General features: G+C 36.1%; 1 protein-coding gene across 1 annotated transcript in view; it reads right to left on the reverse strand.

Moving 5' to 3' along the window:
* Positions 1–5,179: 5,179 nt before the first annotated feature.
* Positions 5,180–24,853, reverse strand: part of LOC141297503 (protein tweety homolog 2-like) — a 30,711-nt gene continuing 11,037 nt past the window's right edge. Inside the window, exon 2 of the mRNA XM_073827928.1 lies at positions 5,180–5,392. Within this exon, the coding sequence (XP_073684029.1) occupies positions 5,180–5,392 (213 nt within the window). The remainder of the gene's footprint in view (positions 5,393–24,853) is intronic.

Genomic DNA, 24,853 nt, shown 5'->3' on the forward strand with positions numbered 1-24,853 from the left:
TCAGGGCTCAGCATTTCTCCAGCAGCGCTGGGATGATGTAACAACTGGGATAGTGCCTGCTGGGAGACTGGAGCGTTGAGTTAGATTAGATAACTCCCCTTCTGCTATTAGCATGTCGAAGTAACAACTACTTCCTTTAAGAGAGCTCTGTATAGTGAATCTCCCAGGAGTTAAGAAGACCTTGAAAGTGTGTGAATGTGGCTGTCTGCAAGATAACCATTTTCTGGTGACCAATTCATGAAGACATGAAACCAAAACTGACTGAAATTGTTATCATATTTTTCCCTTAAAGGGGTCATCGGGTGCAAAACTCACTTTTACATGTTGTTTGAACATTAATGTGTGTTGGCAGTTTGTGTACACAACCATCCTACCATCACCCAAAAATGACAATTCTGTCATCATTTATAAACATGTTGAGCATAAAACTTATTTTGAATAATGTGGGTAACCAAACAGTTGCTGGTCCCCAGTTACTTTCATAGTAGGCTATTTTATTTATTTTTTTACCCACTATCAAAGTCAAACTTTTCCGCATTCTTCAAATTATCTTTTTATATGTTCAGCACAAAAAAAAGAGATTTGGGGCAACATGTGAGTGACTAAATATTTGGGTGAACGGTCCCTTTAATGAAAATCGGCATCATGTATTGTTCTGTCGCTTATACAAGCACGTATCTGTTTTTCTCTCAACTGTTTACTTTCACTTTAGACATAACCAACTGTGTTTATATGCAATCCTTGCGTGTTTTTGACAGTATTAGTGAATCAGATGCCAAAGATAGCTTAGTCCAGTAATGAGGCACAGTTTGACAGGCTTCAGGTTCACGCTCTCATGAAGCGCATGCCACAATAGCGCGTGGACGAAATAACGTTATTTTACCGGCAAGGCTTTGAAGCACATACGAATAATGTACTTGTGGTTGCGAATACAAATAAGTGCAATGTCCCGTGAGTGAATGTATGTCGTGTTGTACATATACTGAGATGGAGGCACACTGTAGCACAATACAACAATATTTATTTAAAAGCAGATCGTGGAGACATTTTAATTGTCCAAGATCAAAAATCGTCATATCGCACATTTCAAGTCTTCAGGGCCCGTATTCACAAAACATTTTATCTTATCACTAAGAGTTCTCCTAAATAGCAGTAAAAGTTTTTAGCTAAGCGTTTTGTCTTAAAACCTATTCACAAAGCTGCTGAGACAAACTTTTACTAAGGAATAGAGAGAAGTCTTAAGCTAAGAGTAAGGGCGGAGTTGACCTTGTTGCCATGGATGATGTCAGCATGCTACTTAACTATGCACACAGTGATTGGCTGATAGGGGAGGGGTCTCTGTCAGAGATTTATTCATAAAATATTGTAGAGGGCCATATTATGTTGCCATATTCAAATAAATGTTTAAAAATAAAGATGTTGCCACTAATGTCATTTAGTGTCAATAATTAAACAAGTATATGTTCAGCTAATTGTCAGCCTCTTATAAACAATTTAGATATGCATATTATCAACATTTTAATTGACCGACTAGAATAAGCATGGCTGATAGTAAGACATGCAAACATAAAAGAAAACCAAACTGGACTCAAGAACATCTTACCCAACATGTTAATAAAAAAACAAAAAAAACAAGGGTGTAATCAATGGAAATTTTGGAGTATGGATAACCTCCAAAACCAAAAGAAAGACAAGTGGAAAAACAAAGGTGTGCCAATAAATGCAACATGTGCCTAAAATGTTTACATCCAAGGCAGATAGCCGGCAACAGCCATTTTAGCCCAGCCAAAAAAAAAAAGGAAACCATTACAAAATTTTGTCAAGTTTTTACTGGTTAAAATAGAAATTCCATTGGTTTTAATGGTAACTGTAATGGTGCCTGTGTTAATCTCTACTGATAATTGGTCACCTTCTAATGGTGACTTGGTAAAACTACTAAACTCTGATGGAATATGTCCCAAAAAACAGTACAGGAAACCATTTATTAATGATTTTAATGGTTAAAAAACTTGATGGTTTGTAATATTTGTAATGGTATTTGTAGTGGAAACAATTAGAATTTCTGTGATGGTTGTTTTGTTTTTGTTTTTAGGAGAGAGGATATGCCTAGTTTGTGATTTGGTCTTAGTGACTTACGAGTCCTCTTCACTACTCCTAATGTTTCACAGATTTAGGAGCTAGTTTTAGCGCTAAAATTCTTTGTGAAATACTCTTAGAGCAAAAATGTAGGAGTCCTAAATTTAGGACTGACACACCCATTATTTTTAAGATTTTCTCGTAAATCGCTCAGTTAAGAGCTACTTTTAGCCTTAAGATGTTTTGTGAATACGGGCCCAGAAGTCATAAAATAGCTTTGTGTGTGTGTGTGTGTGTGTGTGTGTGTGTGTGTACCTGGTATTCATCACGTTGTGGGGACCAAATGTCCCCACAAGGATAGTAATACCAGTAGATTTTGACCTTGTGGGGACATTTCTCAGGTCCCCATGAGGAAACAGGCTTATAAATCATGCACAATGAGTTTTTTTGAGGAAGTAAAAGTGTGCACAATCTCCTGTGAGGGCTAGGTTTAGGTGTAGGGTAGGTGTAGGGCCATAGAAAATACGGTTTGTACAGTATAAAAACCATTACGCCTATGGAATGTCCCCATAAAACATGTAAACCAGTGTGCGTGTGTGTGTGTGTGTGTGTGTGTGTGTGTGTGTGTGTGTGTGTGTGTGTGGAACAATTGTCTTCACTTTTGCACTGAAAAGTTATTCCTTATCACATTTACCAGCTCAAGGATTTCAGGATGGAGAATGAGATTTAAGAGCTTCAACAGAGGGGAGCTTTTCATTGAATACCGACTTACATAAAAACAATATTATATGGCTTCTGACGATTGCCAATATAGCACACAGGTCATATGGACTCCTTTCTTAGTTCTTTTATGCTGTATTTTGGTTCTTTTTGCAGCTTGACAGCCATGGTGACTAAGACCCGAAGCTGTTTTAGAAGTAAATGCCGCTCTTTCTTAATGGATGATGGAAGCAGAAAAGTGCAGAGTGTCTGAGCAGAGGTCAGAGGGCCGTCTCGGTATGTCCAAGACTATTCAACCCCCTGTTAAAGTTTTAAATACTAGTCAGACTCTGAGTGTTCCCACAACCCCTCCTCCAACACAAGACTTGACGGACAATGTGGCCCAAAACAAAACTGGAGTGTTTCTATCGCCGGTCAGCAGTATAGTGTTTAGACAGGAATGTAGACTGCTCTCTACATTCGAGCACAGCAGCGCTACCCGAACTGACCCAGTAAAGCATTGTTTTTATAGAGCAAGAGAATAAACTTGACAGCTGAGTCCACTGAACCTCTGAGAAAGATAATGAGAGCAAATGAGAGTGAGTGAGAAAAAGAGGCTCTTTACTAGGTTCAGTTAAATCTCTACAGTCAAAAAATAGAGCAGTTATATATATATGACCAGTCAAAAGTTTTTTATGTTTTTAAAGAAGTCTCTTCTGGTCACCAAGCCTGCTTTTATTTGATCCAAAATACAACAGTAAAATTTTGAAATATTTTTACTATTTAAAATAACTGTTTTCTATTTTAATATATTTTCAAATATAATTTATTCCTGTGATTTCAAAGCTGAATTTTTAGCATCATTACTCCAGTCACATCATCCTTCAGAAATCGTTCTAATATTCTGATGTGCTGCTCAAAAACATTTATTATTATGTTGAAAACAGCTGAGTAGATTTTTTCAGGTTTCTTTGATGAACAGGAACAAGAAGTTCAGAAGAACAGCATTCATCTGAAATAGAAATCTTTTGTAACATTATAAATGTCTTTATCATCACTTTTGATCAATTTAAAGCATCCTTGCTAAATAAAACTATTAATTTCTATAATTTCTTTCACTCCAAAAATTATACTGACTCTAAGCTTTTAAATGGTATAGTGTATAATGCTACAAAGGCTTTTTCATTCTGATAAATGCTGATCTTTGGATTTTTCTATTCATCAAATAATCCTGAAAAAAAAAGTACTTAGCTATTTTAAATAGTAAAAATATTTTACAATAAATTAACTTTTGCTGTATTTTGGATAAAATGAATGCAGGCTTGATGAGCAGAAGAGAATTCTTAAAAAAAAAAAAACATTAAAACTCTTACTGTTCAAAAACTTTTGACTGGTAGTGTATATATCATTTATTTATTTATTTTTAATGTTTTTGGGGAAAAAAAATCTCTTATATTCAACAAGACGACATTCATTTGATCAAAAATATGATAAAAACAGTAATTGCAAAATATTATTACAATTTTAATATACTTTTTAAAACATTTATTCCTGTGAGGCTAAGCTGAATTGTCAACATCATTACTCCGATCTTTAGCATCACATGACCCTTTTTTCAGAATTGATTAAAAGAAAGTTAAAAAGATCAGCAATTATTTGAAATAAAAAGCTTTTGTAACATTTTAAAGGTCTTCACTGTTACTTTTGAACAATTTAATCATTTTTTCAAAAATAAATTATATATACACTTCATATTAAACATTAAACTTGATTTTAATAATTGCTGTTTTGGAATGAGGAAGAAATTTTAATTTCTGAAAATTACAGTTTTCATAGCACAATTAACTCCATATCTCAAAATATCAAGGACAATTTGATTCCTCATGATATGACCCATTAAATACCGAAATGAGGCCGTTTTTCACGTCTTCTTTTGTTACATGAGCACGTTTTTGCAGTTTATTCACTCCCTGGTTGATTTGCTCCTCCAGACACTGGGCTTTTAAATGACAAGACTCATCATCAATGCTCTGTGCATCAGAAGTAACTAGCATGTTTGCAAGCGACAGCAAGATGCAGAAAGAGAGAGTGTGCAATTGAAGGAAGAGACACAAAGAAAAAAAAAAAGAGGTGGGGACATAATGAGGAAGATTTGTCAGCCAGAAATTCTAGAAGAAACTAATTTACCAAAGGGGATTTTTCTAGTATTTTCCATGTTGTTGCAAAGCTCTCACTCATCCCATCCCTCATTTCAACACCGAAAATTGCGTGACAGATGACAACAAAGACCTTTTTAATGAAATCTTGCCATGCCAGAGACCTCAATAACCACGATGAATATATAACCAAATAATTCTCCCATACACTTCAGTGCTTAACTATGCTGCCTGCATCTTGAGCGGCTTTATCCTCTCAGAGTGAGAACGGTGGGTGGTACATACCAGCAGATGAGTCCAGCAGCAACAGCAGCCCAAGTGACACAGCAAGAGTTGGATTTCTTACTTTCCTCTTCCTCCTCATCCTTCCGACAGCAGCACAGGCAGCTCAGGTAGATGGCCAGACACAGCAGGTTCACGCCGAGCCCAGCTGCTGCTACACAGCCCAGGAAGATGAGCGACTGGAACAGACAAAAACATGAGATTTTAGACAGAAGCTTTGTTCAGTTTGTCACGCATAACACAAAGCGCTCTTAACAGTCAACTGATCCCATTTATGGAAGTTAAAATTCTACAAGTAGTTCAGAAATCATCACTGTTATGATATCTGACCTAGAGCTGCAAAACGATTAGTTGTGATTAATCGACTCAAAATAAAAGTTATATTTGTATATTTAAAAACACACAAAAAGTGAGTATTTTCAGCAACATTCTCAACATTCTCACATTTCAGCAACCATTTTAGTATATCTTCTCAAGAGACAATAGTATAGAAATTAAACTTATTTTTAGAGTAGTCAATGTGCAGCTTGCATAGCAGTATAGATTTACTGTCCTCTGAAAATAACTCAACATACAGCATATAAACATGCAAAGCTAGATTTCCTATTCATCATGTTTATGTTTTTGTCTGCTTGACAGGACTATACAAAGTTGCAGGTTAAGTGCTTTAAGTACAATTCTCTCATACTGACCACTGGATGTTCAACATGGCATCTCATGGCAAAGAACTCCCTGAGGATTTGAGAATTAAAATTGTTGCTCTCTACAAAGATGGCCAAGGCTATTAGAGGTTCAGTAACACCCTGAAACCGAGTTACACTACAGTGGTCAGGGTCATATAGAGGTTTTCCAAGATGGGTTCCATTCGGAACAGTCCTCGCAACGGTCGATCAACGAAGTTAAGCACTCGTTTTGTACGTCAGGCGCAGAACCTGGCTTCAAGAAACAGACTCATGAGTGCTGCCAGCATTGCTTTAAAGGTTGCAGAAGTACAAGGTCAGCTTGTCAGTGCTCAGACCATACGCCGCACACTGCAACAAGTCGGTTTGCATAGGCGTCGTCCCAGAAGGAAGCCTCATTTGAAGCTGGCTCACAAGAAAGCCCGCAAACAGTTTGCTGAAGACAACCTGTCCAAGAGCATGAATTACTGGAACGACATCCTGTGGTCTGATGAGACTATAAGATAAACCCGTTTGGCTCAGATGGTGTCCAGCATGTGTGGAGTACCAAGAAAATTGTGTCTTGCCTACAGTCAAGCATGGTGGTGGTAGCATCATGGTCTGGGGCTGCATGAGTGCTGCTGGTACTGGGGAGCTGCAGTTCATTGAGGGAAACATGGGTTCCATTATGTACTGTACATTCTGAAGCAGAACTTGATGACTTCCCTCCAGAAACTAGGTTGAACAGCAGTTTTCCAACATGATGACGAGTTGACTTTTGTCTTTCAAACACATTAAAATGCACAAATTTACAAACATTTTTGTCATCTGAAACTCTTTTGCCTAATATATACTTGAAGTACCCCTGAGATTTTGAAAAATCACATTTGCATGTTCATTGGTTCTGACGTTGGTTATGGTCACATGATGATATGCAGGTAAACAAATACAATAATTCTTTTTTTTTTTATTAATTTTGAAGTGATTTATTTCACATCTTTTATGATTTAATTAATTATTTGATTTTCATTAAACTCAAAAAAACTGCAGCTCCTTCACAAACACCAGTTTGGGAAACCTTGATGTAATATAATGTTTAATGCAATTCATGTAGTTATTTAACAATGAATAAAATACATTATTTAAATCTTGTACCATATTGGCATAAAAATACAAAGAGTATCCTATTTAAATCAATGTGATAAAAAGTAATCTAAAAGCAATCTAAAAGTAGTCTGATTTTTTTTACCTGAAATGTATAAATCTAATGCATTATGTTACGTAACTGTAGCTTCATAAAATCATGGTTGAAACACTGATGTCACATGGATTATTTTATCGATGTCCTTACTACCTTTCTGGGCCTTGAACGTAGTTATGTTGCTGTCTATGCAGGGTCAGAAAGCTCTCAGATTTCATCAAAAATATCTTAATTTGTGTTCCTAAGATGAACCAAGGTCTTACGAGTTTGGAACAAAATGAGGGTGAGTAATTATAACAGAATTTTCATTTTTGAGTGAACTATCCCTTTAAGGTTGAGAGACATAAGTCACAGAGGATAAAATAGAACACGATGGTTCAAGTAACCCTGACTAACCTTATAAGTATATTTAGGTGGAACAACATGTTATCAAAGTGCAGAATATGACCTACAATAAATAGAAACCCTAAAAGAATCACAAAGTCGTAATAAAATGGAAGTAGCAACAGATCTTTTCTTGTGTAATGTGATGTACATCAGAATGTAATACAAGTTAAAGTACTGTGACCTTGTCCAAGCAAGTTAGACTTCCTGAGATGTTTTCCTGAGCACCGACAACACATTACACTGATAACAAAGAGGTCCTTTCCGGCTGTAACACTCTGTCATATAACTTCCAGTTCCACTTGATAGATCCGGAGCTATTTTAGTCTCAGAGCATTTAATGGGGGCACAAGGTACTGTACCACTCTGCCAACGTTTACTACTACACACCATCGTAAAAGACGCACGATCTCCTTTTTGGCACTGAAAATGGTCTTAACTGGGCTGAAAACCTTCACCCGGACAGGAATCTATGGACTATATAAGCAGTGACGAAGAATAAATATGACAAGTGACGGGGCAGCACAATTATTCAACAAAGCCACACTCATATACACACACCATGTCGTATACCATCCTGCTCTTGGCTCTGAAGAGAAAGTAGGACAGCTATAGCAAGCAGCCCAGAGTCTATATTTGCTGCATCACCATCCCTGTTTCCTGCATTGTCTCTGTCTCTCTCGGTTACATCCAACACACTCTCTTTCATTCTGTGGGTGGTGGGACATCCTAAGCCATCTGCTGCACTCCCATAACTCTAAGACTAATGAGTCAACCTCCCTACCCACAATTCCAGTGGCTGCATTCATGCCCTGTGCCAAAGAACCTGCTTAGAAATCACAACAAACAGGATACAGAATTAGTTTATACAATCTAATTTTTCAGTAAATCTCACTTGAGATGATATAACGGATATCAGCATTGTAAATAATGGCTTGGCCGACAGTTTATCAATGGGTAATTTTATCCAATTTTAACCATTATAGTCCGTCCTGTACTCCATTACCACTGGCCACTGAAAAACCCATAATGATTATAATACAATATGTTCAATTATCACTGAATTATACAATTTAATGACAAATTAGCAATTAAATGTCACATATTTTACACTATATTTACAATTTTATCAATTATTAACTGGCCAATATACACTTTTATAGTTTTGTATTGTTTTATTTATACTCTTTTCTAAAAAAGAAAAGTCTCTTATGCTCATCAAAGTTCCATTTATTTGATCAAAAATATAGAAAAAAGTAATATTATGAAATGTTTTTGCAATTTAAAATAACAGTTTTTTTATATACTTTAATATACATTTTATTTTCATCAGCCATTACTCCAGTCTTCAGTGTCACATGATCCTTTAAAAATCATTCTAATATACTGATTTATTACTTTTATTATCAATGTTGGAAACAGTTGTGCTGCTTAATATTTTTTTGGAACTTTTTTCAGGACTCTTTGATGAATAAAAAGTTTAAAAAAGAACAGCGTTCGTTCAAAATAGAAATCTTTTCTAACAATATAAGTCTTTACTATCAGTTTTTTTTTTTTTTATCATTTTCACACATCCTTGCTGAATAAAAGTATTAATTTCTTTCAAAGAGAGAAGGGAAGAAAAAAACTGAACGAGGTGTTTTGTTGTTACAAACGTTTCTTTCTATTTTAAATAAATGCTGTTATTTTTAACATTTTATTTATTAAAGAATCCTGAAAAAATTATCACAGGTTCCAACACTGATAATAAATCAGCATATTAGAATGATTTCTGAAGAATCATGTGCCACTGAATACTGGAGTAATGATGCTGAAAATTTAGCTTTGCATCACAGGAATAAATAATATTTTAAAGTATATTAAAATAGAAAACCACTATTTTAAATTGCATTAATATTTCATAATATTACATTTTTTTCTGTATTTTTAATTAAATAAATGCAGCCTTGCAACCAGAAAAGTCTTCTTTAAAAAGCATTAAAAATATAAAAATCTTACTGATCCCAAACTTTTGAGTGGTAGTGTGTATATATATATACACACTATATACATATATATATATTTTTTTTTTATTTATTTTTTTGCTGCTTTTTATTTTTATTTCCATTCAAAATATTCTATTAAAAAATATATAGTTTCCAAAAAATAAATAAATAAAATTAATTAATTAATTAATTAATTAATTAATTAAAATAAATAAATAAATAAATAAATAAATAAATAAAATAAAATAAAATATAAATGGCACCAAAGACTAGACTTTTTTGAAAATTCAGTTTAGCATCACAGGAATAAATTTCATTTTAAAATATATTCAAACAGAAAACAGTTACTTTAAATTATATTAATATTAAAGCCTTAAAAACGTAAAGCCTTACAGACCCAAAACTTTTGAACAATGTTGTTACAGAGCATCAATTTACCCATTAAACGTATTAAACGTCAGATATTTAAGTAAAATGCTTGATTGTGTCTCATTTCACTCACATTGTCTGAAAAAGATGAGTCTGTGTCTAAACCCCTCCTCCACTTTTGAGGATGGAGAATTCCCCCATCAGTCATTTGTGAAGGGCAAATAGGGGTTGATGAAGGTACTGTGATGAGGAAATGGGGGAGGAGGTACACAGACTGCCACAGGGGGGTCTTATGGGAGGAGAGGGGGACATATTAGGGAACGAGAGTGTGTTTTCCAACCGACGAGTGGCGATGTGAGAGGGTGTGCGTGTGTGGAGGGAGGGGTGCTAATCAGCAAGGGGAGCATTTGGTGTGGAAACAAGAAGAGCAAGACTGGCATTATGTTTAATGCTTTTGGCCAGAGACAGAAAAAAAAATTACTTACACACACACACACACACACACACACACACACACACACACACACACACACACACACACACACACACACACACACACACACACACATAAATAAACGTCACCATGACAACCTCCAGGTCCTCGCTGCCCTTGTGGTTAAGTCCTGGGACAAAGTGAAAAGAGGAATTATCATAGACTATTTTAATGAAGCCGCGTGTGACTACATGGCTGGAATTACCCTGACTAAATCCTGTGATCTTCGTGAACTACGTGAAACTTGTTCTATCTGACAGGGAAAAGCCTAAGAGATTAGTGATGGGTGGTATAAGCTAAATCCTATATCATGGCAAAAGCAAGAGTATATAGGGGCCAATCTACAGAATTGGTTCAGAATTGGAAAAATGTAAAAAAATAAAAAATAAAAATTCTTAAAAAAAAAATATATATATATATATATTTTTTTTTCCACAATTTTTTTTTAAATACCCAAGGTACACATTTTTAGTAAACCACCAGCTAAAACCAGCTACTTCCAGCTTAAACCAGCTAAGACCAGCCAACCAGCCTAGGCTGGTTTTAGCAGTTTTTTTTTCAGCAGGGTATAGTATACTGTAAACTGTACCCTGCTGAAAAAAACAGCTAAAACTTTGAATCTAAATTTTTCCTTTAGAAAACCTATGCTGAGATTTATTTTATCAGTAAATTCCACATTACAGTATTTCAATGATACCACTGTGTCTATACTGTTCTCAGTCTACAGTATATTTAATGATAAACTATATTTAATGATTGTACTAGCAAAAACACATTGAAACTATGGGTAACTTGTGTATGGGTGATCTAAAGTAATGTTCCTATAATATTTCATAATAAATTAGTTTTTTGAAACAATGCTTCTGCTAATGCAAGGCTTCTTTAAAGATATGAACGCAATATGCAAAGCTTTAAACACTGGACAGCCTGTGTTACAAATAATGACTGTTTTGAGTTTTGCATCTAGAGTTTTGAAAAATGACATTAAGGTTCAGTTATTAGTGCAAAAACGATTGTAAAAAAACTGTAATAAGAAGGGTTATATTGACCTATTAAGATTTTGCTTGTAAATATATATATTTTTTATTTTCTAAAAAAGTTATTGCAAGTCTTTCTCGGATATACTGATATACGTCCACACCACAGATGTGTTGCTTCAGACAAGCACGTGCAAGCTGCGGTTTCTGTTTGCGTCAACGTATTGTTTCGGCCGTGTTGTTTCGGTGATAAAAGTCTTTCGGCCGAAAACCGAAAATGCGCTTTTGGGCCATTTTCGGCCGAATATTTTTGGTGGCCGAATATTCGGTGCATCCCTATGAATAAGATATTTCACATAAAATATGTTTACATATAGACCACAAGAGAAATAGTTAAATTTATAAAAATTACCCCATTCAAAAGTTTACATACACTTTATTCTTAATACTCTGTTGTTACCTGAATGATCCACAGCTGTTTTTTTTTTTTTTCTCTCTGTTTAGCGATAGTTCGCGAGTTCATGAGTCCCTTGAACAGTTAAACTCTCTGCTGTTCTTCAGAAAAACCCTTCAGGTCCCACAAATTCTTTGGTTTCCAGCATTTTTGTGTATTTGAACCCTTTCCAACTATGACTGTATGATTTTGAGATCCATCTTTTCACACGGAGGACAACTGAGGGACTCATATGCAACTATTACAGAAGGTTCATACACTCAGTGATGCTCCAGAATGCATTAAGAGGCAGGGGGTGAAAACTTTTTGAACATGAAAATTAGGGTAAATTTAACTTATTTTGTCTTCTAGGAAACATCTATCTTCTGTAGCCTCTGAAGGGCAGTACTAAATGAGAAAATATGATATTTAGGCAAAATAAGAAAAATCTACACATCTCCATTCTGTTCAAAAGTTTTCACCCCCGGCTCTTAATGCATCATTTTTCCTTCTGGAGCATCAGTGAGTGTTTGAACCTTCTGTAATAGTAGCATATGAGTCCCTCAGTTGTTCTCAGTGTGAAACGATGGATCTCAAAATCATAAAGTCATTGTTGGAAAGGGTTCAAATATACAAAAATGCTGGACAACTAAAGAATTTGTGGGATCTGAAAGTTTTTTTCTGAAGAAGAGCGGGCAGTTTAACTGTTTAGGACAAACAAGGGACTCATAAACAACCATCACTAAAAAAAAAAACAAAAACAAAAAAAAAAAACAACTGTGGACCATTCAGGTAAGAACACAGTATTAAAACAATGGGGGGGGGGATGTAAACTTTTGAATGGGGTCATTTTTATAAATTCAACTATTATTTTCTCTTGTGGACTATATGTAAACATCTTTATGTGAAATATCCTATTCAGGTCAATAAATAAACAATAACATGTGCATGTTGAAAGATCCCTCTTATTTTTGTTAAATAATTAACATTTTGCAGATTCTGAATAGGGGGGTGTAAACTTTAGACCGCAACTGTAAAAACTAAATGTTATGGATTAACTTCCAAAAAAAGTGTTTAATTATTTAAAAATGCTGTTCGCATTTACCTCAAAATGATGGGGCCTGTCTACTCAGACCTTGTAGCTGTGAGAAAGAGGAACACACAAATATTTCCTGATCATAAATATAGGACCGTAGATAAAGTCACTCTCAGCCAATGGACCAAAACATTCCAATATATCTAGCACAGTAGAGCAAAATAATGCCTGTCACATCTGCCCTGTCACATACAGGTATAGAAACAGAGAACTGAAGCCCACAAAATGATGTTTACAGTGTAAACAAGAAGGATAGGAAAGGAAGGGAAAAATATTGCTTGTGTGTGTGTGCAAGAGAGAAACAGACAAACAAGGAAGATAAAGCATGCAATAAAGATTCAGAGGCATTATTATGAATATAATGAATCGCTTCAGAATGCATTTGGAATACATTGCAAACACGCATAAACAACAACGTGTTGCTGCCTTATCTGGCCTTACCAATGTTCTCTCCGTCACAAACATACACACTGGCACAGCAAATGTGAGTGTGTAATTATAATAGTCAAACAAATACAATGTGCACGCACACACAGAGGGTGTGCATTAATACCAGGCCCACATGAATAATGGAACACCTGCATTATCCTCTATGGAAATAAAGCAAAGAGGAATTATTTACACACTCCCACACTTCTTCACCAAGTCATTCCCACCCACCTATTCCCTTGTCATTCAAACGCACAAACAGACAGGACACAACAAGACAGAGAGCTGTTTTTCAATTAGCCGCTGCTAATGCTTACAAATGTCTGCAGGACTACAGCGCAGGGTTCCCACACCTTTTCACCAATGCATTTCAATGGCACTTCCATCTGTTTGTGATCACTGGATGTTTCATACAATTTAAAGATCCCATTCTCAATTTTTAGCCAATATCTAAGAGCTAATTTCTAATAAAATACATTTTAAAAATTCTTCTAATTTTCAAGATTTTATTTATTGAACTAACAAAACTAATAAATCCCACTTGCAAATTTTAATGTTTCAGTCATGCAACATTCACCATAAACTGTAAACAATGCCTGATGAAGGTTGCATGACTGAAACATTTTCAGATTTTACTGACATTTGTATTAAAAGCCACAGTAATGTTTGGGAATAACAATTTTTTTGTTAGATTATTTGCTTATATTATTCCTTTGCACTTGTTTACATGTTACAGTTGTGGTGGCTTTTTGTTTCATTTCATATTCGGAGATAAATGGAAATTAGAATTTAAAAATTCCCTGATATTTCACGACCATAGAAAGGTCATTTCTAAAAAAAGTAATGATTTTGAAAACAAAATTTTACCCATTTTTCTTTTCAATAATCATCCTTATGGTAAACAATTCATAGCAGGTTCCCATCCATTTTTATCAAAATGTAAAAACTAAATAACCTCTCATTTTCAACCACTCTCTTCCAACTACTGGCTCTATTATATTACATAACAATGACTTTACATGATAAAATTAAGTCCTGCCGCACATTTTGTCTGAACTAGGTGACCGATATATGTTTTTTTTTTTTTTAGGCCAATCCGATTATCTGATATCAAGTATACTGATAACCGATATTTTGAACCGATATTGAAGTCTGATGCAAAATATAAAATAAGGTCAAAATTAAGAATAACAAGAGTTCTGACAAAACTTTCTTTAAATGCTTTTAAAAAAAATATCTGCAAATTCGTTTTGCAAATGAACGATAACCATAAAAATGCTAAATATCGGCCGAGCCGATAATTGGTCAACCCCCAAATTGCACATCCTGTGTCACTCAGAAATATATTAAATTATACACTGAATACTCAGAAAATGCTAGTAAATTTTGCAGATAATTACAAAGAAATGGCAAGTAGAACATTGAAATGAAAGTCTGAAATGGTATTGTTTGTAAAACACACTCCCATCTGTTTTATTTACAACTTGAACAAATATTGTCTACATTCTAAATAACCTCTCATTTTCAACCACTCTCTTCCAACCACTGGCTCTATTATATTCCATAATAATGACTGTACATGATAAAATTAAGTCCTGCCGCACATTTTGTCTGAACTAGGTGACCGATATGTGTTTTTTAAGGCCAATTCGATTATCACATATCAAGTAAACTGATAACCGATATTTTGAACTGATATAGAAGCCTGATGTAAAATATAAAATAAGGTCAAAATTAAGAGTAACAAGAGTTCTGACTAAAACTTTCTTTAAATGCTTTTAAAAAATTCTGCAAATTGGTTTTGCAAATGACTGATAACAATAACCATAAAAATGCTAAATATTGGCCAGGACGATAATCGGTCGACCCCTAAATTGAACATCCTGTGTCACTCAGAAATATATTAAATTATACACTGAATACTCAGAAATTGCCAGTAAATTCCACAGATAATTACAAAGAAATAGCAAGTAGAACACTGAACTAAACATTCACTTTTATAGTAGAATGTAAGTCTGAAATGGTATTTTCTTGTAAAACTCCCATCTGTTTTATTTACAACTTGAACAAATATTGTCTACATTCTATATGCAAAATGGGTTGTGATTGTTGTTTCATGTTGCCTCTAAATGAGCGAGGTCTGACAATGCAGCCCTTCACAAAGCAGCATGCTTTTCTGTGCTTGTTAAGACTATGAATGTAAATAAGGGGAATGTTGCTGACAGGTCTTCCATAATGTTGTGTGTTTCTGCTGTGCTGTGGTTGAAAAGCAACCACCCCTGTCTCTTCCACTTTTTTGTTTTTCCATTACTTGTATCATTCAATTTCTGCAGTCCATCCATCTTATCCAAGCACACAGAGAGACACGTCTATGAGAAAAGAAAAAGAGGACAGCCGAGAGAAGGATGGGTGGGGATAGAAGAAAGGGACAGTAAAGAGGAGGGGAAACAGACGTGGAGCTGGAAAGGAGGGTGGAGAGGATGGTGTGAAAGAAAAAAGACACAAGGGAGGGATGAAAGAGGTTCAAACAGAGGATTATGGGAAAATAGTGGCACGGTAGTCGCCATGAAAGAGAACAAAGGACAGCGCAGCCCATGTGAACACAATTTCTGCTCATCCTCACGCACAGCCACCCACCGTCTCTCGGTCAAAAACACTGCTGTCTTTCTCCAGGAATGAAGTGCTCAGCGTCTCTCTTGTTCAATATAATAAAGACTAATTGAAGCCTTAAGGAAATGACTGCTGAAACACTGCTTATTTATTTAGAATGTGATGACAGTGTCATATGTATACTGTATACACATTCAGCATCTATTCTCACAAGACTATAGCAGCTGACTCTTAATATCCATATTGCTGAGCGTACAAATAATGGCTTTACAAACGTAACACTTAAAGGATTAGTTCACTTCCAGAATAGAAATTTCCTGATAATTTACTCACCCCCATGTCATCCAAGATGCTTGTGTCTTTCTTTCTTCAGTCAAGAAATTAAGGTTTTTGAGGATTCAGAATTTTTCTCCATATAGTGGACTTCAATGGGACCCAATGGGTTGAATGTCCAAATTGTAGTTTTAATGCAGCTTCAACGGACATTTGTGGTTAAAAAATTTATAAAATTGTATTTTTTTTTTTTTTTTTTTTTTGAAGATGACAGATCGTTTCACTAGATAAGACCTTTATTCCTTGGCTGAGATCATGTAAAGCCCTTTAAAGCTGAAATTTAGACCTTCAACCCCGCCAGTGAAGTCCACTATATGGAGAAAAATCCTGGAATGTTTTCCTCAAAAACTGAAGAAAGAAAGACTTGAAAGACATCTTGGATGACATGGGGTGAGTAAATTATCAGGATTTTTTTTTTTCTGGAAGTAAACCTTAAATCTTTTACTAGTACCTGAAATTTATAGCACTGAAAACATTACTTAATGTACATTTAATTTTACATAATGTACCATTCAAAAATTTGAAATCAGTAAGATTGTATGAATGATTGAATAAGATTGTTTTTGAAAAAAGGCTCACCAAGGTTTCATTTATTTGATCTAAAATATAGTATAAACTGTAATATTGTGAAATATTATCTGTGTGTGAAGACGCTACATGCGGTGGCGTAGCGCAAATATGTGAATGAATGTTTCGAATAGGGATGCACCGATACCAATCGGTCGATAAAGCTTGCGCGTTTTGTCAGTAAAGCCGGTTCTGTAATCAGCGGTAAATGCCATCAGGTGCATGATTTCACGTTGAGCCGTATATACTACACACAGCCGTTGTTTACCGACGAGCTGCGCATAGCAATGTTCATTATCAGTGTGAATGTGCGCAGCTCGTCTGTAAACAACGGCTGTGTGTAGTATATACGGCTCAACGTGAAATCACGCACCTGATGGCATTTACCGCTGATTACAGAACCGGCTTTACTGACAAAACGCGCAAGTTATCGACCGATACATATCGTGCATCCCTAGTTTCGAAGTATAGTAAACAGATTTCCCCCGCTTAGGGAGCAGGGAGCAGGGAGCAATGAACACTTTGCAGGGACCATGTCAATCGGATCGCAGTTCCTGCACAGACCTCACTTCTAATGAGCTGGTTATCTGAATCAGGTGTGTTAACTAAGAGAGACATGCAAAATGTGCAGAGCGGTGGGGCACGAGGACTGGAATTGGGAACCGCTGCTTTAAAGGAACCGTATGTAGGAATGTGGCCAAAACTGGTACTGCAATCACTTTCAAAATACTGTAGAACGGTGTATCCCCTCCCCATCCTCCCTGACTCGAGGTTGCCAGCTAAGCTGCAGGATCCAGCAGGAACGTAGGCTGCTACAAGGAGCTTCTAATGGCAAGTGACGAGTCCTACACAGTAATTTTTTTTCTTCTGTTAATTATGTTCATGCTTCACGAGAGATGTTTTACGAAGTAATTATGTATCGCAAAAATGTACTAATGGTGATTAGCCAAATATTTCGTAAAGATGTACTGTAATACCACATTTCAGTCGGAACATAGATTGTTTTCATACCCTGCTAGTGGTGCGTTATAAAGCTTTTTATGAACGCAGTTAGCACGGGCGACCGTGGAAAATCCACTGTTTACGGGAGCAAAGTTAGCCAAACATAGATGAATCTTACCTGTCCAGGAGAAAATTAGCAACGTTGGCGTCTGTCTTGAAATTCTTCTCCGTTTTCAGCCGTCTCCATCTTTCAAAGGCATCTCCTATACAAATCCTTGTGTTATTTCGGACTTTGTCACGACGTATTTCGGATTCATAACGAGGTCTTTTAGGTTTCGTAACGTTATACATGTTTTATCCGACACGTTCGTAGCTGCAGCTGTAACTAGAGCAGAGCTGGCAACCCGGATGACGAAACTCTACTGACTTCGTGATTGGTAGATAGCTGGAGGGTGGAGCCTCAGACCAAAACACAAACTGACAACAATAACATCAGTCGTGGGCTGCAACTGTCACTTTTAAATGACAATATCCTGGCCGGACCACTGTTGTCAGTGATATAAGTATTTGAAATGAACATGATTTCTTAATGTCTAGTGACATGTCAGGGCCATTTTATGATTAACTGAAATAAATTTCTTACATAAGGTTCCTTTAAAAACAGCAGCGAATAGCCTATAATTATGCTTTTAGTTTGAATAGAAATTCCTATGAAGTATTACAGTTTGTCTATCTAAAATGGCAATTGTACATTAACAGCTGCAACCATGTTGGTAGGCAAATGCGCGCTCTGCGGACCACTTATGCGCACCCCTGATTATAAAAGTTATTTTAAAAGTATTATCAAACCCCATAGAGAACAAACAAGCAGTGAATGAAAAGTGAATGAAATCCTACAGCAGTTTTCTCAATCTCAAATGCTTTCCAGGCCAAATTTGAAATGCATTTGGCTTTGTTTTCTTTTTGGAAATGGATACATGGATCTGATTTCAAAATTATTTAGGCACATCAACCACGACGGTCATCACAAACACTTTACATATCTTTCAACCCAAACAGATCTGGCTTATTTCAGTTCAGTGATTGGGTAAACTGCTCTGAGTTGTTCTTCAGCTTGTTTGCATAGTGTGTCCACTACATTCACAGAGCGAATTTCCCTGGGGGTCATTGACATACAGCTCAACCTGAGCATAGCTGGCTACAGGCCCAGATAAAACACCCTTTCAAGCGCCAATCACACCGTCCTCATGAATAACCAGGCTGTAAAACTGGATGTGAATGAGGTACCACAAACAAAGCCTTTAAGCTTCGAGGAACAAACAGGGCAGAATCAAATACCGTTTGCTGCCTGAGGGAAGATTGGTATAGACGCAAACAACAGTCAAAAACTGCAGTTTGGGATCTTTAAACAAGTCCAGACAGATTTTCTCATGGAGGAAATAGATATCCGATCCCAGGTCAGGTTTTTAGGGAAAGTGGTTTATAATTTCCAGAAATTCCAGAAAGACAGGGATAGGTAAGAATGTAAACTAAGTTGCTCCAACATGATACTCGTTCAAAAGTTTACAAAGTTTGCTTATCTGAGAGTGAGGAGCTCTACAGGTTTAAGACAACATTGAGAGACTTGTTAAACCAGTACACAGTATCTAGTGTAAAAGACCATGCTAAATAGAAGAAACACAGGCTGAATCCCAATTCCCACTCTGTGTGTCCTATATAGCATGCGATATTAGCATTAGTGTATCTCAAATCATATTGTTGGTGAAAATAGCCAGATTTTGTACTATTTCCGATGCTTAGTGATCATTAGATTTAAATCAAGTATAAAACAAGCTTCTGTGTCCCAACAGTACAGTTGTCACTGTCTCTAAAAAAAGCAGGAGTGTATGCAAAATAAGTTACTTATTGACAAATAACACATTGCTATTCAAAAGTCCTGGGACAGTAAGATTTTTGAATACTTCCATTCTGCAAAGAAGCATTAAATTGATCAAAAGTGACAGTAAAGGCGTTTATAATGTTACAAAAGACTTCTATTTCAGATAAAATGCAAATAATGCTGAAAAAGTACAAAGAAATGCAGCACAACTGTTTTTAACACTGAATTCAACAATACGAAATGGTTGTTGAGCACCAAATGTGACCCTTGACCACAAAACCAGTCATAAGGGTTAGTTTTTGTTTTTTTTTTGAAAATGAAATGTATACATCATCTGAAAGCTGAATAAATAGGTTTCCATTGATGTATGGTTTGTTAGGATAGGACAATATTTGGCCGACATACAACTATTAGAAAATTTGTAATCTGAGGGTGCAAAAATCTAAATATTGAGAAAATCACCTTTAAAGATGTTCAAATGAAGTTCTTAGCAATGCATACTAATCAAAAATTAAGTTTTGATATATTTACTGTAGAAAATGTACAAAATATCTTCATGGAACATTTTACTTTTGCTTAATATCCTTATGAAGATTTTTGGCATGAAAGAAAAATGTATAATTTTGACCCATACAATGTATTGTTGGCTATTGCTACAAATATGCATGTGCAAATTATGACTGGTTTTGAGGTCCAGGGTCACAAATTAGCATATTAGAATGATTTCTGAAGGATCACGTGTGGAGTAATTTACTATCACAGGTATAAATACATTTTTTAAATATTTAAATAAAAAACTATTATTTTAAAATGTAATAATAACATTTCACAATATTACTGCTTTTTAGGAAATCTTACCAACCCTTGAACAGCAGTGTAAATAAAATGTTTATTTTTAATTAATTACAAAATATGAATCCACTACAATCCCAAAGTTATGCATAATAACCAGGCACAAGCTGACAAGTTTCCAGTGACATGCAAACTGTCTGTCTACTCTGAAAGTGTTATGACAACATCACTGCCAACCAGAACATTTCTGATGCTTAACATACAGTCGTGAGGAGCAGATTGTAGCCCAATGAGATTGCACTGTGGGCAGGACTAGCTCTGCATAAATAGAAATCAAGATGTCTCATCACTTGTCATGGTTAGTTAGGAAAAACTTCTCAGACCCAGTTCACACTGACAGTGCTAGAGGTTGCCAAGTTTCCAACCCACTCAACGGTCACCATCACTCATGAAAAATGAATGTCTCCGCAAAACGCTGTCAGTCTGAATGGCCCTTCAGATTTGTGACAGTGGAACATCACAATGACAAAGTTTGACATGGTATTTCAAGATGTTATTTCATACCACATGATGATGCGGTTTCTTGTTTTTCTTTGTCTTTGGAGTGTTACAAGCTGTTTGTGCATAGATAAGATCTGTAAAGTTGCAAAGCTTAAAGTCTCAAAGCCAAAGAGATATTTATTATAAAATTTAGGACTCAGCCACACCTCCCCAAAACAGCTCGTTTAAACACGCCCACACTTGTCCACGTCACGGGGCGAGTAGATTAGCATAACACCGCCCATATGTATATGGTAAGAAAGAAGGCGTAACTTTTACCGGCTGTAGCCGTCATGTTGTGGAGACACAGTGTGTTTCATAGCAAAAGCGAAAGTACTTTGTTTGGCCTTCCAAATGAGGACACAACTAGAAATCAGTGGTTAAGTTATATTTACAACACTGTTCCGGAACAGTACAATGCGAATATTCGAGTGCGTGATACGAATTTCACAGGGGGACTGTTTCCTGAACCTGGAAGAGCAGCTTACGATTCCAGTTGTACACAAAGGGTTAAGGCTATAAAGTGGGGCAATTCCAATGTTGCAAGGACAGTCTGCGCTTCTGACTGATGGCCTGTAAGTTCAGTACTGACTATTCATATGCGAGTGCTTTCTTGTTTTACGATCGCAAATGCAGAAATGGTGTTATGTCTACGCTGCACGGCGCAATGCAACGGAACGCGTAAAAAGCATGAGTCATTATAATCAATAGTTATGTCCCCACTGGATGCAACAAATGCCTCATTTATAATGGGTTTTATTGTTTCTGTCTTGTCGTGCAGAGAAACGACATGGTAAGGGGCGTAACATTTCAGTCACACACTTGAGGTATTTGGCCAATCACAACGCACCGGATAGCTGGCCAATCAGGGGACACCTCGGTTTCCATCAGCGATGAGTTTTGTAAAAATCTAAGCGTTTCAGAAAGGCGGGGCAAAGAGAAGCAACAATAATGTACAGTATGTGGAAAATAATATGTTTTTTGAACCTCAAACTGCATAAACACATTGCATTACAACAAAAACATAAAAAAGGTCTTTTTAGCAACATCATATGACTGCTCTAACAAAACCTTTCAATGCTAGCTTATGTGTCATTGCCAGTGCAATATGAACTTTTGTACTTGGAAGAAGTATGCAAACTGGAATTCAGCCATATTTTCTTGAGATGTGCTTTCTGTGGAAGTTCCGAGCCAAACTTCAGCTATGTGACGGTCACAGCAGGTGGAGAACAGCTGTGTGGAGCGCACTGACGCCCATCTGCTGGAAGCTGTGAGAGATCTACACTCGCTGAAGAGTGACACCATCAACCCCCTGATCAGAAGTCTACAATTTTACAGTTTTACGCTCTGTGAGGTACAGAATTACATATTTTACAGGACCAAATGGAGTAATATGCCTGAGGGAAAGCTACCGTTTATTATTAAAACTGCCATTAAACGTCAATGAAAAAATCAGACATATGCTAATACAACCTCCAGGTGATTTCCAAGATCTCAGTGAATGAAAGGCTCCAAATAGCTTCTGTTAACATATATACCGGCATATTTGAGAAGAATCCAGTATTGGATCACAGCAGGGCCATGAGGGGCCTGGATGACTGGGGTTTTACAGGAATGCAAAGGCAAGCCTTAAGGAGAGTCCTCAAAGGACCAGTCAACCTCACTCGATTCTGTCCTCGTCTTTCCTACACTGCTTTTGAAAGGGTGTAAGGGGTTCAGGGGCAACCTTGGGGGGCTTTTCCAACACAGTGCGCTCGAGTGAACCTCCCCAACCTCACAGCTGGGACATCATTAACTCAGAGCTGAGCAGGTCATGGGCTTTGTGTGAACACAGAAACAAAAAACAGACAAAGAGGAAGAAATACATCATGGATTCCAATCTTTTGAACAGCATTTGTATTCATAGTTAATATTTAGATCAACTTTTATATTAACTTTTCTTCCCCACATCTTTAACCCATTGTTCACAGGCTCCTTCAAATTGCCATGAGGCGGTAACATGAACTATATGTAATTGATTACAAAACTGATGAAACCTGTCTCTGAGCTGTTTGGGAAATGAAAGTACCACGCAATACATGTACCCTTCAATGCACTAATATTAAAATGCTCACTGAAGTAATAAAATTAATATTTAACATTACAATGAAATATTTCACAACCATGCTCTTGTCATGCATCTCAATAAGAGACTGATGCAACAGTACATTGACTATGAGTCCGCTTGGAGAACATGCAATACATTCCATTACATATATAATTAGATAAACTTTAAGTTGGCTTAAAAAGGCTGATCAGAAAGTGTGAAAAAGTTTTCAGTCCGAAAAAGATTGACGTTTAAAGTAGTTTTAAAGCGTAAAGCTTGAATGTTTTGGAGGCAATACTGTTTCTAACTTATTTAGCATGTTTGTAACATGATTAACATGTCAATAGCATGTTGCTAGCATGTTGTTAGCATCATTAACATGTTGCTAGCATGTTTCTAGCCTGACTAACAAGTTACTAGCATGTTTCTAGATAGATAGATAGATAGATAGATATAATAACACTATTCACTGGGACCCAAATACCACAAAATGACACTCTTTTCTGTCTCAGCTTGACCACACCTCCATCATTAGGCTAGCAATATCTGCTGGTAAAGATTTATATGGACATTGCAAAAGAGCTCTTGACTTACCAGCACGTCCATCCAAAACTAAATATTTCTGTTTTAAACCACCCAAAAACAAACTGTGGATCTCTGATATATCTGTTCGGCCTGATTTAGTAGGTCGATGTGGTTTACCACACAGCTTTTACATCCTTTTGGGATTTTTTGTTTTTTTCCTGAGAAAATCTTTGCGGTTTCAAGAACCCTGGCCCACCCAGAATCCGCTGCAGAAAATGCTTAAAAGGGTGCTGACACGACCAGACCTGTAAGAAAAATAATGGAAGAGACGGCTGATAAATCAAGACCAGGGTTTTTCTCTCATCTTACATCTAAAATTGAAGTGCGATGGCTCAGGTCTGAAGTGATAAAACAGAGCCTAAGGGAGACAATAAATAAAAACTTTCAGCAAACAAAAAGGCTTGGCACCAAAGTCATGGCAAGAAATATTGGCTGAACATCAACTGTTGAGAAAAGGGCAAATGTGAGACCTTGAATATAACTGGTCATAGTGAAAACTGAAAAATATGGCCTCTACCTGTTTGTTTGTAAACTAAGGGACAATTTGATATTGAAATCATAAATTCAAGGATATATGCTCATATAAAACAGAGGAAAACAGAGAAAATAGTATTGATGATTCATCCTGTATGATGGCACAGGGTTTAGTTTAATCAAGTGGAGTGACAGTGCTTTCTACAAATAACACTGATTATACAGTTTAAGTCAAAAGTTTACATACACTTTGCGGAATCTGCAAAATGTTCATTATTTTACCAAAATAAAAGGGATCATATAAAATGCATGTTATTTTTTTTATTTAGTACTGACCTGAATAAGATATTCTACATTAGTTGAATTGATAAAAATGACCCTGTTCAAAAGTTATAATACACCTGAATGATCCACAACTGTGTTTTTTTTGTTTTTTTTTTGTTTATTGATAGCTGTTCATGAGTCCCTTGTTTGTCCTGAACAGCTAAACTGCCCACTGTTCTTCAGAAAAAGGTGAATCCTGTACTGATGCTTTAGAAGGAAACACGATGCATTAAAAGCCTGGGGGGTGAAAACTTTTTGAATTTGAAGATCAGGGTAAATTTAACTTATTTTGTCTTTTGGGAAACATGTAAGTATCTTCTGTAGCTTCTGAAGCGCAGTACTAAATGAAAAAATATATATATTTAGGCAAAATAAGAAAAATGTACACATCTTCATTCTGTTCAAAAGTTTTCACCCCCCAGCTCTTAATGCATTGTGTTTCTTTCTGAAGCATCAGTTGAACCTTCTTTAATAGTTGCATA

Source organism: Garra rufa, chromosome 22 (assembly GCF_049309525.1).
Source record: "Garra rufa chromosome 22, GarRuf1.0, whole genome shotgun sequence".
NCBI classification, from domain to species: domain Eukaryota; kingdom Metazoa; phylum Chordata; class Actinopteri; order Cypriniformes; family Cyprinidae; genus Garra; species Garra rufa.